We start from the raw sequence: 16,719 nt of genomic DNA on the forward strand, positions 1-16,719 counted from the left end.
TATCGGTATCGGACATAAAAAAGTGGTATCGTGCCATCTCTACTTTTCATCAGACGTGTTCTCTATGTAGAGAGGGTTTAGCTGTGTTCGTCTCATTGTGTGCTCAGAGCACCCAAACAAAACGCTATGTTTACCACTGCATGCAGTGAAGCCATAAATGGTCAAAGAATGAGATTTTTGGTGGGGGCATGTGTGAATCGAATGCTTTGAATCACTCGGGGTGCGATAACAGGACCGCGCTTCGGTCCTGGCAGCCTGTGGCTTTTGTTTCAGCGTTGTTTCTGTTAAATTATGAAATGACTGATACATGCTTTAAACATTTATTGAAATCAATTTTCTGGTCAGACACCAAAAGCGTGATAAAATGTACAAACCTCTGCAAGACCTTTGAATATTGCAAATATTCTCTGAACATCTGTTGCTTAAAAAGAGTTTTAAAAAGTGAAATATACTCAGTCTTCCTGGGAGAGTAGACTAGTGAACGTCTACAGTATGGCCCACAAATAACCCCTTGTCTAATCCAGATCCTATAAATCTACAAAGTAAAATGGGGAAAAACACTTTACCCGATTGAATACACAGTGAGTTGTACTGCTTATGCCGATGGGCCTCGTGCCAGAGTGCATTTCAGCCTCGGGCATCGATGTCAGTCCATCACACAGAGTACCCAAGCGGGAAATCCTCAATGTGTTGTCCATTTCATTCCCTTATTTACTTTAAAGTTCCTCATGTGTCAAGTGGTTATTTGAAGATCATACTGTGGGCCACTAAACAATGATAAAGGCAACTTTGGACTCTGGAAGTTGAATTGACGACGGGCTATCCCTGGTTCCTTGTTTCTTCTTGTCATTCTGTGGCTCATCTTAAAGATTCAAACAGAACCTAATGAGACTGACCCTTAGAGGTTTGCACACGGTCCAGTTGGGGAACCTGAGCCCGAACGTGAGCGGGTTAGGTTAGCAGCTGCCTGATCTCTCGGTGAACGTAGCAAAGGAAGTCCATGTAGGAAGCCCCGCCGTGCAAGCCTTTGTCCTCCACCAGGAACTGACGGAACAGCATCTCCGGTTTGTCTTTCTGCCTCACAATTTGCAGCTGAGCAGGGCAGAAAAGAGAAGTGTGACTGATTTCCAGTACAGCTGGAACACAGGAGCTGTCACACTACAAAATCTATTCACATTGTTTCTGTTGTCACAGCTGGCACGTTCCTGTTTTTGTGGAACATGTTTCTCATCTATTTTATCGAATTTACTTCAGCTTCACTTTAAGGCTGGTGTGTGTGTGTGTGTGTGTATGTGTGTGGTCCTCTGTGGATCCAGGATTCAAACTTTCTATATATTAACTGCTCAATAGCACTGGGTGTGCAGTGCATGGGGCCATTTGTACAGTGCTTTCTGTAGATGTACTTTGATTAGACTATTTATATAGAAACAGGGCAAAACATGAATAAATGAATGATGTTTTTGAAACTTTTGGGGGAGTGTATTTACTGTAAAGCTCCACTAGAGGGAAGCAGAGATCAACAAAAGCCTCAATATAGTCTCTGCCTCACCTCAAGTAAACCATGTTCTCTCTGGTTTAAATAGGTTTAAATATAAAGGATATGAACTGTGTTTAAACAATGCTTTTGGATTGTGTTTCGCTTACCTTCATAGAGTTTGACCTCTTTTCAAGAAGGCCACTGATGATGGAGCGGACCTTCCTCGACAAAGGGTTGTCAAGCTCCGGCAGCGCACACTAAAACAAACAAACAAAAAGATTTAGTGTAATTAGGAGCAGTTTGATCACTAAAAATAAAGACCAGTCCTAAATACTGCTTGCCTCCTTCCTGTGCCGCAGTACCACATACTGAAGTGTTTGACTTCTGCCTTGAAAATAAACGTGGATCTTTGATCTCTGTGTGCGGGGCGTACTTGTTTAAAACTTTGAGGTTTACAAAAGCTTTGACTCAGTTTAGCTCATTTTACACAGCAGTGGAGTACAAGTGAGTCATACTTGATAAAATGTGGGCACAGTCGAACATGACTGTGCTGAGATGATATCTCAAAACTGGACTTTTACCATCCAGACATTCTGACCATACCGTAATGCCTCCAGGCACCGGGGAGCTAAAATGTCAACGCTAATATCTCAAAAACCATTTCATGTGGATTCTGAGCACACTGAGGCCAAAGTGATGAAATGAATGCTGACCATGTGTCCTTGCAGGTGGGCGAGGGAGGGCAGGTTGAACAGGCTCTGGATGAGGTCTGGTGAGCTTGCTTGGCCCAGCCACAGGAACATGGACTGGCCGTTCTCCAGCAGGAAGATGCCAGAGTCTGTGAGACGCTCCTCAGAGCAGCGCACAGGAGTGGCCGGCTTCTCGCTGTTGACGTCTATGTTGTGCTGAAAAACAGTACAAAGGGTTTAGCAACTGAAACTAATAGTGTGCGTCTAAGTGAGATGACCAAGCGCAAAGTGTTTTTATTCCCTACCAGAGGGATGAGGCGTGGGTAGAGCAGCAGCTGGGTGTCCTCCACTCCCATGGCCATGACCGACAGCCTCTGGTGGGCTCTGTCGTCCGTGGAGAGCTCAGTGCTGCCCACCAGGGGGGCAGTTTTCATCAGACTGTTCATATAGACTGGGAACACTTTCATGGCATCAGGAAGGATCAGCTACAGGTGGATTTATTAAAAAAATATTTGGTTAGTTTTTTTTTTTAATCCTAAAGTTAAAATACACATTGAAACTTCTTTCTAGGTGTGATTCTCCGACCTGGCTAGCAGCGGAGGGGCTGGCACAGTTCTTCCTGTAGCAGGCCAGCATGTGAGCCGTCTGGTTCACCAGGATCTCCCTCACATTCTTTAGAGGCTGGTTCAATATGGCACGGTAAGCTGAGGGGGCAGGACAAAAGATTAGTTAAAAAAACAAAACAAAGCAAGAGCAGGAGAGAAGAAAAACATGGGGGGGCGGCTCAGAGGCATCTGATGGCAAGTATGGGGGGAAAAAAAGGTGGAAGAAAAGGTAAAAAACCAAAAGGTAACAGAGGTCAGTAACACAGCTGGACTCATGGTCCGCTATGTGCAGATTACAGAAGGACGGCATCATGTGAAACATATGAGTAAAAGTAGATTATTTAGTGATACATGGGATATAATCAACAAATGTCAGATGACATTTGAGTGTGTTAGCAGGCCGTGCCTCTGCACTACATCATAAAATATGTTTCCCACAAGCACAGTTTGAACTAATGCAGTCCACCTGAACTCCAGAGGAATCTAACCTGATTTGGCAAAGAAGTTGATGAGCGAATCCGTCTCGCAGCTCTTGTACAGCTCAGACAACTGCGAGCTGCAGTTCAGACTCAGGTTGTGGATGCGGAGACGCCGCTGCCCGCCGATGGTGGTGTACAGCAAGGCACACTGGGGAAAAAAGCGTGAAACATAAGCTTTAAACATACTTGGGTTTTTAATCTTCAGAGAAAAGATTTCAAATATGACCAGTCTGGAATAAAGCTTGGTTTAACACACACCTGCATGAGCGCGCCGCTCTCCTCGCTCAGTGTGTCGTCGTGCTTGAACTCTACTGTCACGCCGTTGTCGCAGTCCACCGCTGCCATCTCTACATCTGTGGTGTTGTTCATATAAATGCCGCCAAAGAAGTCAGTGGCTCTGAAGCCTAAAGGACACAAAGACCAGTGTAAAAAACTAGGAGGTAACTCGCCGTGATAGATCAGAACACACCAAAAGAGCGACCGTGTCTTTCCTCTTACCCGTGCTAGTACGGACACGCATGATGGCATCAAACCCGATACTCTTCTGTACATCTTTCCTCAGGTCCCTCAGAAAATGCTCCCCATCTGTCTCTATCTGTCAACAAAAAGCAAAAACAAACAAACAAAGTTTTAGCCAGCAGATGGCAGTGTTGTTACTGTTGGAGCCATGTCTGTAAGAAGCAGATCCAGGCATAAAAACCAACACTGTACTTATGTGCACACTCCCATGCTTACTGCACCGTTCCTTTGGGACTATTTTATATCAGACTGGCTTCTGTGCCAAACTCATTATGTAGGTACAATTCACTTTTATTAGGCAGCAAACTTTGCCTCTGTGTGAAATTAGGACTTCTTAATACAATTACAAGAATAAAACAACTGCTCGTTATGAGTCTGCATGCAGCATGTGTGCGTGCGCGCGCTTAGTGCCAAATACAATGTAAACAGGCACCACACGTCTGCTGGTACCTGGAAGTTGCTGTACTTATAGACGGAGCCTCCGGTGTGTGACGGCACATCAGCCATGGTTGCTATGTCCGTATACTGGCTGGGGAAGAGGAAGAGATCCACACAGCAGCCACTTGCCACACAGTCTTTAGACAGCTGCTCATAAACACCTTTCTGAGGCTGGAACAGGGTCTGTGGAAAAGTACAAGACAGTTTACCAAGATTAGGTCACCAGTTTCAAACACTTATTGTAATTAGACTGAGATCAGACCAGCATTGGTTTTCCTTATGCCCAGCGCTGTGCGTTCAGAATTCAGATTAGGGGCACAACTGACATAAAAAAGGTACTCACCTTCTCCTTGTCTGTGTTCACCAGCTTTTTATCATCCCTGTTCTTCAGTTTGCCTGGAGCCTCGGCAGTGGGCATGGACGATTGGAAGATGAAGAGCTTTCCGCTACATTCTGCTGCCTGGAGGGCGGCAAGAGATGGAAGGGGAAAGAAGATCTCGCTTAGCCACGAGGTCAAGAGGTGAAAAAAATATCAACTCCTGCAAATATTCTAATGCTAGACTTCATGTACGCCACATAAATGGGCACGAACAAATAAATACGTCTCTGACTCCTCGCTGTTGTGTAATATCGCAACTGCTTCCAATTAAAAGCTGCGTGGGAACTTTCCCTTTGTCACTGGCCAAAACACTGACTTCATATCACTGGGAAAGCTTGCTGGACTTTAAGTAAACACAAACATATCAGGGGGAGTAAAATCGACATGTTGCTTCACTCAGTTGATAGGTTGAATGAGTTCAAGCTTAAGAGCCAGTGTTGGTAAGAGCATAGCAGCACTGCGTTTTAGATTTAAATTACCCCAAACCTTTAGGAAGCCCACACCCTCCCTGAAACAAACCTACAGTAAGTGTTTGTTTCAGGGAGCTACACTCAGTTCCACTTCAGCGTTGACAGGTGTCACACTGAGGCTAACCTTAAATGCCTCCACGCCGGCCTGGATGACAGGGGCAAAGACCGTTTCGCTCTCAGCGGTGTCCGCAAACATGTCAGGGATCTGGTCCAGGAGGCTGCAGAGACAAGCAAGAGGATTATGGTTTGACACGGACGTGTCACACTGCCTCGTTAATGCTTTCACAACAGCTACTCTTGAAATGTTTGACAGTACTTTGCGTCTGATGCTCTCTGCTAGAGGGCCCTCTAAGATAAACAGTGACTCCGCACATCAGTGACGAAGTGCTTCTTACTTGTAGATGACGGCTCTCGAGTCCTGGTAGTTGACAAGGAAGCCATCGAGCAGCGGGACGAACATCTCGGCCGTGTCTGACACCACCATCATCTGCGGCTGAGCCAAAGCGCTCTTCACGTTGTAGAAATGAAGGACCTTGTTGTAGGTGACAAAGCCGACCTTTATTGCTGAGGTCTCCATGCCTTCCTCTCTGTGGAGAGATGGAGCAATCGGTGAATTCCAGGATGGATTAAATCCAAAGGATGTGTATTTACTAGGGAGTGCTGCCTGCCGTGGTCATTTCTTGCTTCTACACTGTGCCTCCAGGCGCACAAAGATGATTTTGGGTTAAGGTGACAGCACATGTAAAGAATTAAAGACACAATACCTGCTGACATTTATCAGAAACCCCTGGATTCAGAAGTCTAATAGGCAGCTGCACTGACCTGGACCATGAATAAAAACCTGTCACCATATGAGTGATTTCAAAACATTCTTTCCTGACAATCCCAACTGCACTTTGTAGACGTACGTTCTTAAATCAAGGGCTCGCACTGTAGGAATATGTAATGTGACTGGAAACAGCTCCTCGGGGCTCCTCTACAGCTACAGCTGCTTTTCTAAATAACAGATTCAGCAGATTTTATTTATTGTGCTCTTCCTCATACCAGTGGTGATAAAAATATCGTTAAAAGCCTTCATCTACACATCTGGATCTATTTAAAGTTCCCTCCACCTTCTTAAGTGAATTATTCATGCATTTTTTCCAAATACTGCAGAATTACATGAACCACATGAAAACCACTGAGTATCCAGTGGGTTTAATTTAGTGCCTGTGAAAGCAAAAGCAGAGGTTCAAACGCAGCTAAAGAAGCCCTTATCTTGCATATGCTTCTGCTAGGTGTTTAAAGAGTGATGTCATGGCAGGAGACATTTAAGCAAATGTTGTTTCTGGCACTGATGGACTAGTGAGAAGGCAGGACAGTTTCCAAGTTATTTTGGGAGTAACCAGGTGAAGTACACCATCCTCTCCTCTAACATAAATCAAGTCATTCTTAATAGAAAACCATAACAAAGCTTTTTGTTTAGGATACTTTTCAAAGATGAGAGCGTGCACTGTCATATTTTCCCTTTTCGGCACCACTTTTGGCGCTCCCTCGTACCCGTCATCTGCAAAGTTTCATGTTCAGCTGATGTTCAGCAGGATGGCTGATCTGTAAGGCTTCAGGGGAAGCCCTGCAGCGTAGTGAGCAAGTGTGCTTTTTACTGTGTGTACCTGGGCAGCTTCTCCAGCAGAGTCTTCAGCTCATCACATATCAGCTTTACCAGGCCACTCTTAATGTTGTTATAGGACACATCAATCATGAAGATGTAGGCAGGAGGATTTGGAGGCTTATTGTTCTGTGGGAGAAACAGCAGCAAGCACAATAAATGAGTTGCTCCTTTTCGGGCAATGATAGCTTGGCTGACCTCCAACGTAACATGTCGAATTTACAAATAGGAAAGCAGCTCTCCTTGGCCTTTTAAACACACAAGTCACGAGATAACACACTGTTATCAGAGACCTATATCAGTGAGCTCATAACAGGATCAATCATTGTCTTCCACTTTAGCTTTCTGTTATTCATCAAAGATATTTCCCTCTATGCTTCTTTATAACTCTGAACACCGTATCAGGGATAAATTGCTAAAAACAAGGGAACAGCAGTGAAGTTTGTGAGGGGGCTTGTCAGTGAGATATTATGTTTCCACAGTTACACCCATTACAAGACACTCACCTTACAGGCTTTTGTTTATTATCTGGCCTTGCCTAGATTGTTTATAAGGCATATTAAACAGAGCAAAAGTAGGCCAGTGGAGTGACTCAGCTTTGCCTACTTACTTTAACCCTCTAATGTTCTCAACAGGCTCAGTGGGGACACTGATTGGCATCATTGACAGTTTTTTTGTACTTTGAAGAGACTGAGCTGAACCCTGTTCTGTCCTGTTCGGACGATGCTGAAAACACAGGATGTTTGGCCAAAAATGTCCTTTGAAAAATCCAAAAAGCCGTTCTTCCGATACAAATCTCTTTTACTGCGTTCAACGAACTAAACAAAGAATCAGCTATTTGAAGTGATACATCATTCAGTTGCATCAGTGCATAAACTCATCCTTTCACAAGCAAACAACGCCTGAATCTAAGTGCTTGTTTCTATCAGTCTGACCAGCTTTATTTACCCTGCATATTGTGTACTTGATATCAGTCTTTGTGTACCTTACAGTAATCCAGAGTGGCTACAAACTCATACGATCCCAGGGACAGTTCGGGCCTCTCATAGAAGTCCACCCTTCGGCCCATGTGGTCCAGATGTTGGAAGTAGAAGACTGGCACTAGGAGCAGAGAGAGAAATATAACTCTGTGTTGAGCTGATCACTGTGTGCTTTTTCTTCTTTAAATTAAATTTAATAACTTTCATCTTGCTCCCTCGGGACAGACTTTCAAATAATGAGGTTAGCATTTGTATAAGTAATCCCTGTGAGCCAAAAGCTCAGGCTTTAGCCTGCTCTAAACAGTCGTTTGGGTTTTTTTGTCTGTTTACTCCACATGACGTCAATAAGATACGGTCATCTTAAGCACTCAGCTCTAGCTATAAACACCCATCTGCCTTTCAAATGTATGAAGTACAGTCATTCACAAGGAATATATGTCTTAAAGAGAGGGGCAATAGAGCTCAACAACTTGTTTCAGACAAAGGATGAACTGGGATGCTGCCACAAGATCGAGTATAACAACAATAATATTGTAATATTCTGAACAGTGAATCACACACAGAGTCCAAGGATTAAAATATAGTTAGTTTTTCTGTATTGTGCTATACCTTCATTGACACAGTTGCAGAAACCACACTGGTAGCGGCGCCCTCCATCAATAAATTGCATGTAAGGGCACATATACGCCTTGCATCGATTACAGCGGACTGGGCCTGTATCACCATGATTCACAACATACAGTGGAGTCTGCACAGAGAATAAAGATAAATAGATCAGCTCTATGGCACCCAAATAAAAACACACTTTGCTTTCAAAATGAGAAGAGTTTATCATAAAATAGAATAGAAACGGTGAGGATTGCGCACACCACGCACAGATGACAGAGTGTCTTCGCACTGTTTATTTAATACTCTCTGACACAACATAAACTGAATATGTTTGCATCAGATGAACTCCAGTGCCTTAAAACACATGTAGACAGGGCAGCAAGCAGGTTTGTTATTACACCAGCAAATTTAAGGAGGAGAGTAAAAGTGTTTATAATATCTTGGAGCTAAGCAAAAGCAGTTGTATGATAACAGCAATGAAACAACATTAAGACCCAGCAGCGTGCTCTTTTGGTTCTCTACAACCTCAGAGCAGTGATTAACTATGGCTACTCTAAATTCCCTTTTGCACTGGATGGGACTGAGTCTAATTTTCCATTCTTTTTGTATAAGACTTTTTTGTCTTCTCTGGTCCCTGCAGATCTGACATTAGCCAATTAGCCAAAAGCCAGATGAGACAGTGCTAACATTGCCTAAAAAGGCCAACTGGTGTCTGGGACAAGGCGAGTGTAGAGGGGAAAATATCTAAGACAGGGTTCTTGGACCACACGTGATCCAAAAGGAGGTCATTCGTGGGACAAATGATCTTTTGTAGTTCATGGAAACATCTATTAAAGGAGAAATAACAGTGTAGAATATGTAACCATCACAAGTGACTTTTGACATTTTAACGATCCTGTCTCTCTTACAGGAGGATGCCAAAAAGACTTTAACATAGACTTTATAAAGTGTCAAACTCTTTGGGAGAATATGGCATAAACAACTGGTTCTCCTTCTACAGCATTAAAAACAGTCAGTGTCAAGTGTTCTTTATGAGTAAGATTTATGAATCATTATATATGACAGTGTTCAAGATTTCAAAAACACAGCTCAGTCCAAGGATAAGTGTGGGATGGATGAGCAACAGATATGAATAAATTCTCAGAGACAGTGGTGTATATTAGCACCCATCAGTCATTGCAAATGTTACATTTACAGTACAAGATGAGTTTGTTTTCCTCTCTCTTTCTACTGTATTTTAACAACAGACTGTATATTAAAAAAAGATTGTAGTGATGATGCATTAGTGCCTAAAAACCTGAAACTCTACCTGAAAGCCACCAGATGGAAATCGCTACGGTGCAAAAAAACATCTATTCTTATAGAAGTCTACTGGAAAACAGCTTGCTCTCTTGGTCTCTGTAAACACTTTGCTAATGGGTTCATCATTTTGGGTCATACTGAATTAAAAAGTGAATTTAAAAAATAATTATTTTATAAATCTTGGTGATACTATATTTGAAAAAAGGATATCTGTGGTATGCTCATTTGCTAACAATCAATCACTAATTGTTAGCATAGTTATTTCACTCCTCCTCATCACGTCCAGTGTTTTGAAAATAATATTGCAACAATGAAAATGCAAACCCTGAGAAATGGATGGATGACCTTACAGTAGCTGTCCACCTTTTATCATAGAATCTTAATTTTGTGTTGCGACCGGATTAAGTTATATGTGAAACGCTAACTTACCTCATTCTTTGGCAAACTGGCAAAGGGTTTGATGATGGCAGCAAGGGGCACTTGGCACTGCTTGGCCAAATCAGCAGTGCAGGGAAGCGAGTAGGTGGTGCAGCGGATGAATCTGGGGCTGGCATTACCTGGATTTAGCAAAACGAAGCATAAATAATCTGTTGTTTATTCCAATTCATATTGTTATATTAAGAAAACAGATGATTTTTTTTACTCCATTAAAGTTTTATTGTTTTCATTTTTCACGCTCTGCTACCCGGTCTTTATTTTTTTAGTTATTTCAATATAAGGACAGTTCTTTGTTTTTACTGTTAAATCTTTCCCAAATAAACTCGCTATAAGGGGATAAATGAATACTCTACTGTAACTAAATGCTCAACGAAAAGTTTGGATATGCATTTTTTACCTTGATCTGTCACTGTGAAGTCAGTGGTGACAAGAGGTGGAACCTGTCCTCTGATGTTTGTGGTGAAAACCTGTCCTCCTTGTTTCACTTGGTCATCCTCGATCACATGGGTCTAAAGTAGAAATGTTATGCATTAAAGTGCAATCTGATATTTATTAACATCATTTAGTTAAAAGCACATTTTTTTTTAGAATGGATACTTCATTAAAGGTAATCATATTGTGCTATTTTTTAACTCCATGTTTTTGCTGCAGTAATTCTACCTGATTTACAGTTAAATATAATTGTTATTTATCTTGTACTGAGACTTGCCCGCAGTTGATCCATTGTCTGAAATGAGCTGTTTTAGCTCCTTTTCCTTTAGGTTACCATCCCTACAATGTCCAGTTTATTGTATTAAAAAATATTTTGTAATAGGTTGAGTATGCAACACCCTCAACCTCGGGGCAACCACTTTTGGCTGTAAGGTAATTGTACAGACTGACTGCAGTCACTCTCAGACAAGGTTTGCAAAATATTTCCATGTAATTCATAAATGCAGACAGAGTCTGACTCAGTCCATGGCGACGAGTACAACATATCTCTTTGCGTGACATCTCTCGTTGCAGTGGTGGACTCGACTCAGCTGCTTGCAAACTGGTTGTATTCCAGTTATATTCCTATATAAAAACAGTTATGCCATTTTGCAGTTAAAACGCTGTCTCGTAGCAACTACGTCACTATTTGTGAGGGAATTTCTGTTTCAAATCTATGAGGTCATGACTGGAGTTTGCATTCAAGTACTTAATGTGAATTTCCACATTCATTTATTGCCGTTAATCGTGGTATTATTACAAACTGATGTATGTGATAAGTTGGTATGTAATTGCAAACTCAACCCAACTTAATGGCAAATGGACAGCTGATTGATAGCAGACTGACACTATCTTAGAGTTGTTTTATCAACGTCTTGACACACCAAAGTCAATTTTAAGACAAAAACCGACTGCAAGTGGTCAAAGACCTGACCCCTGGCTTCAAAGCAACCATTTCTAAGGCAACAAGTTCACTGTACAGGATCACAACAATTTTGGTTTCGCTTTGGTGTCCTATCAGTGTTTTTGCCTAGTGTGACTGTAGCATAAGCCAACTTTGTTCTGATTGGCTGCCCCTTATTCTAACAGCAGGTAGGTGTGGCTAATGTGCTCACAGCCTGAGATGACCATATTAGTCATGCTACCCCTTTGACATCACACTGAACAAAGCGCTTAAGAAAAATACACAGAAACTGGGTATTTAGAGTAGCTTGAATCCTGAGCTTTTGGGCCTCAGGCTTCAGACTTCAACATAAAAGCATAATATGTCCATCATTCATAAAGACAGGAGACCTGCCATGATACTGTTCATGCCCAGATCTGAAGACAAATTAATATCCCCGAACACTTTTTATGTAATCTTAGACTTTTTGCTTAATCCTTTTGTTTGCATTAGCCACCATTTTAATTAAAATCACTACAAATATTTAGTAACAAAGTAGCCGATGTCAGTAATTTTGCCACACAACTCTTGAAGAATAAATAAGCTGCTAGTTCATGACAAAAAATGAGGACAGACAAATGTGCTGTGCTGATAAGTGAAGGCATGCTTTTCCAGAAAGATTAATCGTTCACTCACAATGCTAGGGATAGAGTCGGGGTCCAGTTTCTTCTGAGGTGGGCCAGCCATTGCAGATTGTGCTCCAGGAAAGGCTCCTGGCATGTTTTGCTGAGGCCCAGCCATGTATCCTCCAAACTGACCTGTACATTGAAACAACATCTGTAGGTATTTATTGGCTCCACTGAAAAGAATGCAAGAACAGTCAGCTGTATTATAACTACTTGATGAATTAGCAGTGATTGTTAACTCAGTTTTCCTGGGTCTTTTCACGTGTGCTATGAATAAATCTTCTTTTTTTCGGTACCGGTACTAGTTTTATTTTGTTATATTTATCCGCGACACCTTAAAGGCCGGTCCGTGAAAATATTGTCGGCAAAAAACCGGCCCGGGCCCAAAAAAGGTTGGGGAGCACTGCTTTACAGTATATTATTTCTTGTTTTTTATTTTATATTCTTTACTTTTGTGTGAATCTGCATGCTCCATCTGCCTGTCACTTTGCTGCTAGAACATGTGAATTTCCCCGATGAGAGACAATAAATGATATTTCTATTTCCACAGAGGGTACACTGCTGACACTGTTCTTGAATTTTCCTGATCAGAATCAAAGCCAGACAGATTGTGTTGTATGCTGTATAGATTGTAAGGTCCCTAGATGCAGATGTTGAGATACCTGTCTAAATGAAAACCTGTGATGTCCACTGCTTTTGGCTCAGAGTTACCTGCTTGCTGGGGGTATCCTGGCTGACCAGCAGATCCCAAACCAGGTTGCTGGAAGCCTCCAGGGCCTGGAGGAGGTGGCCCAGGGAACGGTCTACCCATGCCTGCCATTGATGTGCCTGCCATCGACTGGCTTGCCATTGGCATGCTTGCTGGGGGTGACTGTGGAGGAGACATCAGAGGGGACATGTGGGGGGACTGCAGGCCTGGAGGCATCTGTGGTGGAGCCATTGTTGAAGGAGGTGGTGTCTGGAAAGGCTGCTGAACAACAGAGCTTGCTGGAGGAGGAGGGCTCTGCAGTCCTTGGACTAAGAAATAAAAAGAGCACATCTTATGTAGTGAGTTTTCTAACCTAACAATTCCACTAAAAGACTATAATTAAAAGACCGTATGATCTGAGGCTATACAGAAAACTTACCATGGCTGCCTAAGTTCATAGAACTCATCTGATTGGTGAGCTGCTGTGTTGGAGGCGGGCCAGGTGATGCCATGCTGTTGTATAGTGAGTGTGGTGGTTGTCCATACGGTGCAGATACAGCTGGTGGAGCCGGGTAGCTGAAGATCATAACAACAGTTATTGCACTGAGCTATACGTGAGGTTCAATGCATTCTTATATTTGCACAGTTCCTTGTTTTTAAAGCTGCTTTAAAGACATGGCAAAAGTTAGCAGCTGTTATTGCAACAACCTATTAACATAACTTAACAGTGAACATCTTTCATGGTGTGGGATGGTGAAAAATACATTTATTTTTTATTTATTTATTTTTTTTAAAGGCAGATGGCGTGAACTTTCAGCCCACATAAATTCATCACTTTGTTGTTTGTACTTCAAGGAAAATCAGTCGATCTGAGTCGGTGCAGTCTGATAAGGAACGTTACCTTTGAGGATGAGAGCCATTCTGCTGGACGTTTGGATTGTACTGACTAGACCCTGGAGACAGAGGCATGCTAGCAGCTGGGGCAACTGATGATTTCATCATACCTTCAGTGAGTAACAGACATTATAATATCAGAAGCTGATATAGCTTCAAAATGAACCATTACTCTTACTCTGAAAGACATGCACATCAAGATAAACAAAAAAAAAAGTTCTATTTAATACAATTAAATGCATTTTACCTGCAGGTGGAGCACTGAATGCCTGAGGTGGGCCCCCATAATGCCCGTAGAGGGGCTGCGTAGGACCAGATCCGAATCCACCTTGATATGCCCCCATCCCTGGCTGGGCCTGGGAGTACGGGGGTGCAGCGACATAACCCTGTTGACTCATGATGCTGGGATGTCTCTCACAGTCTTCTCATGCCAAGATGAAAGCGTATGACCTAGGGCAGTGAAACTGGGATACTTAGATTATGAAAAGTAAACAAGGACTTCAGTTTTATATATAGCGATTTTAATTTGTTTGTTTGTTTTTGTCTGAAAAAAAAAGTTTAATATGAAAATAAAGCTGCTTTTGGCTGCCAAAGTGGAGAGCTTGGCAAGTCTCATTTTTACGCTGGATGCCTCTCCTGACAAAATAGTAAATGGCCTGTATTTCTATAACGCTTTACTAGTCCCTAAGGACCCCAAAGTGCTTTGCACATCCAGTCATCCACCCATTCACACACTGGTGGCAAGCTACATTGTAGCCACCCTGGGGCGCACTGACAGAGGCGAGGCTGCCAGACACTGTCGCCACCAGTAGGCAACAGGTGAAGCGTCTTGCCCAAGGACACAACGACTGAGACTGTCCAAGCCGGGGCTCGAACCGGCAACCTTCTGATTACAAGGCAAACTCCCAACTTGAGCCACGATCGCCCCTCAAAGGCAGTCGCAACTCCTCCTGGAATCAAACCAGGAAGCTTTTGCTTGTTAGGTGAACGTTTATGTAAAAACCTGCTAAAAATCCTAGATGTTTGTATCCAGAACACAAGCATATAATGAAGCTTGTGTCTGCCAGGTGGCAAGGTTGGACAAGTTAAACCAAAACTTTTTAGGTCTGGTTCTTCATAATTACATGTGACTTGTAATCATACATTCATAAAATTAACAACCGTTTGCACAAACATTTGGTGGATCTTTACGCTCCTCATTCAAAACCAAATCATATCTTCAGTGTTTACAAACCACACCAATGACTACTGATATTTGACCTCATGCAATGATTAGCACACAGTAAGATGAACCTTTGACTGCTTTATCTCGCAATAAACAATGCCAATCTGTTGGTTTATCATCAGTAATTAACAACACCAGCAGCTCATTTCTGTTTTTGCTCCAGTGTTTACCAAAGTGTTTACATTGTTTTTCTGCCAACATTAATAAACCTTTAACCAAAATGCCTAGTTTTACTTGCTTTAAACTTGCTCTTAAAAAACAAAACAAAATAAAATAAAAATAACGCCTTATAAACAAAACGTGGCCTGTAAAGTTTTTAAAAGGAAATGGGAACAGCTGGGCCAACGCGCAACAGCTGCCTATGACATCTCCATGATTACTTTTATAACTTTAAAGTGACAATTTTAAGCACGTTTCACCCAAATAAAACCTTTTAAAAATGCAATATGAGTGGTAATTGAGCGGTGCAATAGTTAATGCGTGTGACATTTTCGAGAGCTGCCACGTCGAATACCGTTATGATGGCTTTTATTAAAAAAAAGGGGGGGGAAAGCATTGCTGCCTTCCTTTAATTCACATCCAGCTGGAAACGTTGGCCCGTTTGCTGCTACTACACAATTTTGTCAGTAACACGTAGCTTGTTGTTTGACAATAAATGTAGCTTAATGCCCTTTTTTTAAAGAAAAAAAAGGAGGAGCAGTAATGTGACAACACAGCACTCTGCTCAGTTATAATCACACAGACTGAAAACATCTTGCTAGCAACGCGGAAATTACTACAAAGTTTTCCTCTGAGACAGAAACGTAGCTATTTCTACAATAAATACATTCAAATGAAAGATTACCGGAGATAGAAATACTCACGTCTGTTGGCTGTAATCTACCTGTGTGTCGGGCAGAGTCCTCTTCACTATCTACACCTCTCAGTTGAAGCAGAGTGCCACGTCAAACTCCACCACGGCACCGGTCGCTCTGTTGGTTTGTGCGACGAAACCAGCGTTTCCAGCCACGTAGAGAACGGCGAGCTGCTTCCTGTTATGCGTTTCAAAATAAAACTCTTAACGACGAATAAACTTGCTTATCCAAAATGAACGATACAAACGCGAGCCTGAGTGTAGAAATATCAATATTTTACGACTAACTAAAACAATAACAACCTTTTGTACCCTTATTTTTTTGTTTCAAAACGCTACTTCACGTTGTATGTTGAAGGAATTACATGCACTTCTGTTTCGGGCAGAATGGAGTGGCTAATTTGACGAGGCCCAGACGCAGTTTGCCGTGTGCGCATGCGTGGAAGAGAGGGAACCCATACACGTCAGCACCACTGGCTCCACAGGGGTTGAGTGGTGGTCCTCGAGAGTACATGCGTTGTTTCGTCACCTTAGTAACGCACATGAGCTTTCTCTCCGACAAAAAAAAGGTCCTAGGCACACTTCATTTTTATATGTAATAAAACACATGAAAATCATATCAGACACCTACTTTAAAGATTCTAATTAATTCCTTAATGAAGTTATACGGCAAAGAGAATGAATGGATGCTGATATGAAGCCACAAAAGTACATTCAGCACTCATTATTTAGGTATCTGACACAAACAAAGCTGGAATTAACATTCTCGATTTAAACAAATAACCAAGAAGTCTTATTATAATATAATTCATTGTCTTCGTCTTTGCTGTCTCTAAATCATAAAAGTACCCCTCACCTCACTTGCCCAAAATCTCCCTTTGAATAAGATGTTCAGGGATGTTGGTGAAGTAGTGAGAGTTACACCCACCACCAGTTGCGTTTAACGCCGCCAGGCGGGTCCGTGCACAGTGACGTTTCCAAAACGG

At 42.2% G+C, this 16,719-nt stretch overlaps 1 protein-coding gene across 3 annotated transcripts; it reads right to left on the reverse strand.

Annotated features, from left to right (window-relative positions):
* Positions 1–306: 306 nt before the first annotated feature.
* sec24d (SEC24 homolog D, COPII coat complex component) lies at positions 307–16,660 on the reverse strand. Of its 3 annotated transcripts, none has more exons than XM_013913324.1 (24): positions 16,590–16,660; positions 15,744–15,911; positions 13,903–14,105; positions 13,663–13,765; positions 13,201–13,337; positions 12,785–13,090; positions 12,084–12,205; positions 10,431–10,542; positions 10,025–10,152; positions 8,294–8,432; positions 7,690–7,805; positions 6,709–6,833; positions 5,452–5,643; positions 5,181–5,274; positions 4,551–4,667; positions 4,220–4,390; positions 3,749–3,845; positions 3,509–3,654; positions 3,260–3,398; positions 2,752–2,870; positions 2,472–2,651; positions 2,191–2,382; positions 1,645–1,734; positions 307–1,092 (listed from the first exon to the last, which is right to left on the reverse strand). In XM_013913324.1, the coding sequence occupies exons 3-24, from the start codon at positions 14,051–14,053 to the stop codon at positions 952–954; spliced, it is 3,117 nt and encodes a 1,038-aa protein (XP_013768778.1). In that variant the 5' UTR covers positions 14,054–14,105; positions 15,744–15,911; positions 16,590–16,660; the 3' UTR covers positions 307–951. The 3 variants fall into 3 exon arrangements, with proteins under 3 accessions (XP_013768778.1, XP_013768779.1, XP_013768780.1); XM_013913325.1 differs by lacking the exon at positions 16,590–16,660 and adding an exon at positions 16,046–16,220; XM_013913326.1 differs by lacking the exon at positions 16,590–16,660 and having other exon boundaries at positions 15,764–16,220.
* Between the last annotated feature and the right edge of the window lie 59 nt (positions 16,661–16,719).

Source organism: Pundamilia nyererei, unplaced genomic scaffold, assembly GCF_000239375.1.
Source record: "Pundamilia nyererei isolate P.nyererei 1_Seehausen unplaced genomic scaffold, PunNye1.0 scaffold00126, whole genome shotgun sequence".
Classification (NCBI taxonomy): Eukaryota; Metazoa; Chordata; class Actinopteri; order Cichliformes; family Cichlidae; genus Pundamilia; species Pundamilia nyererei.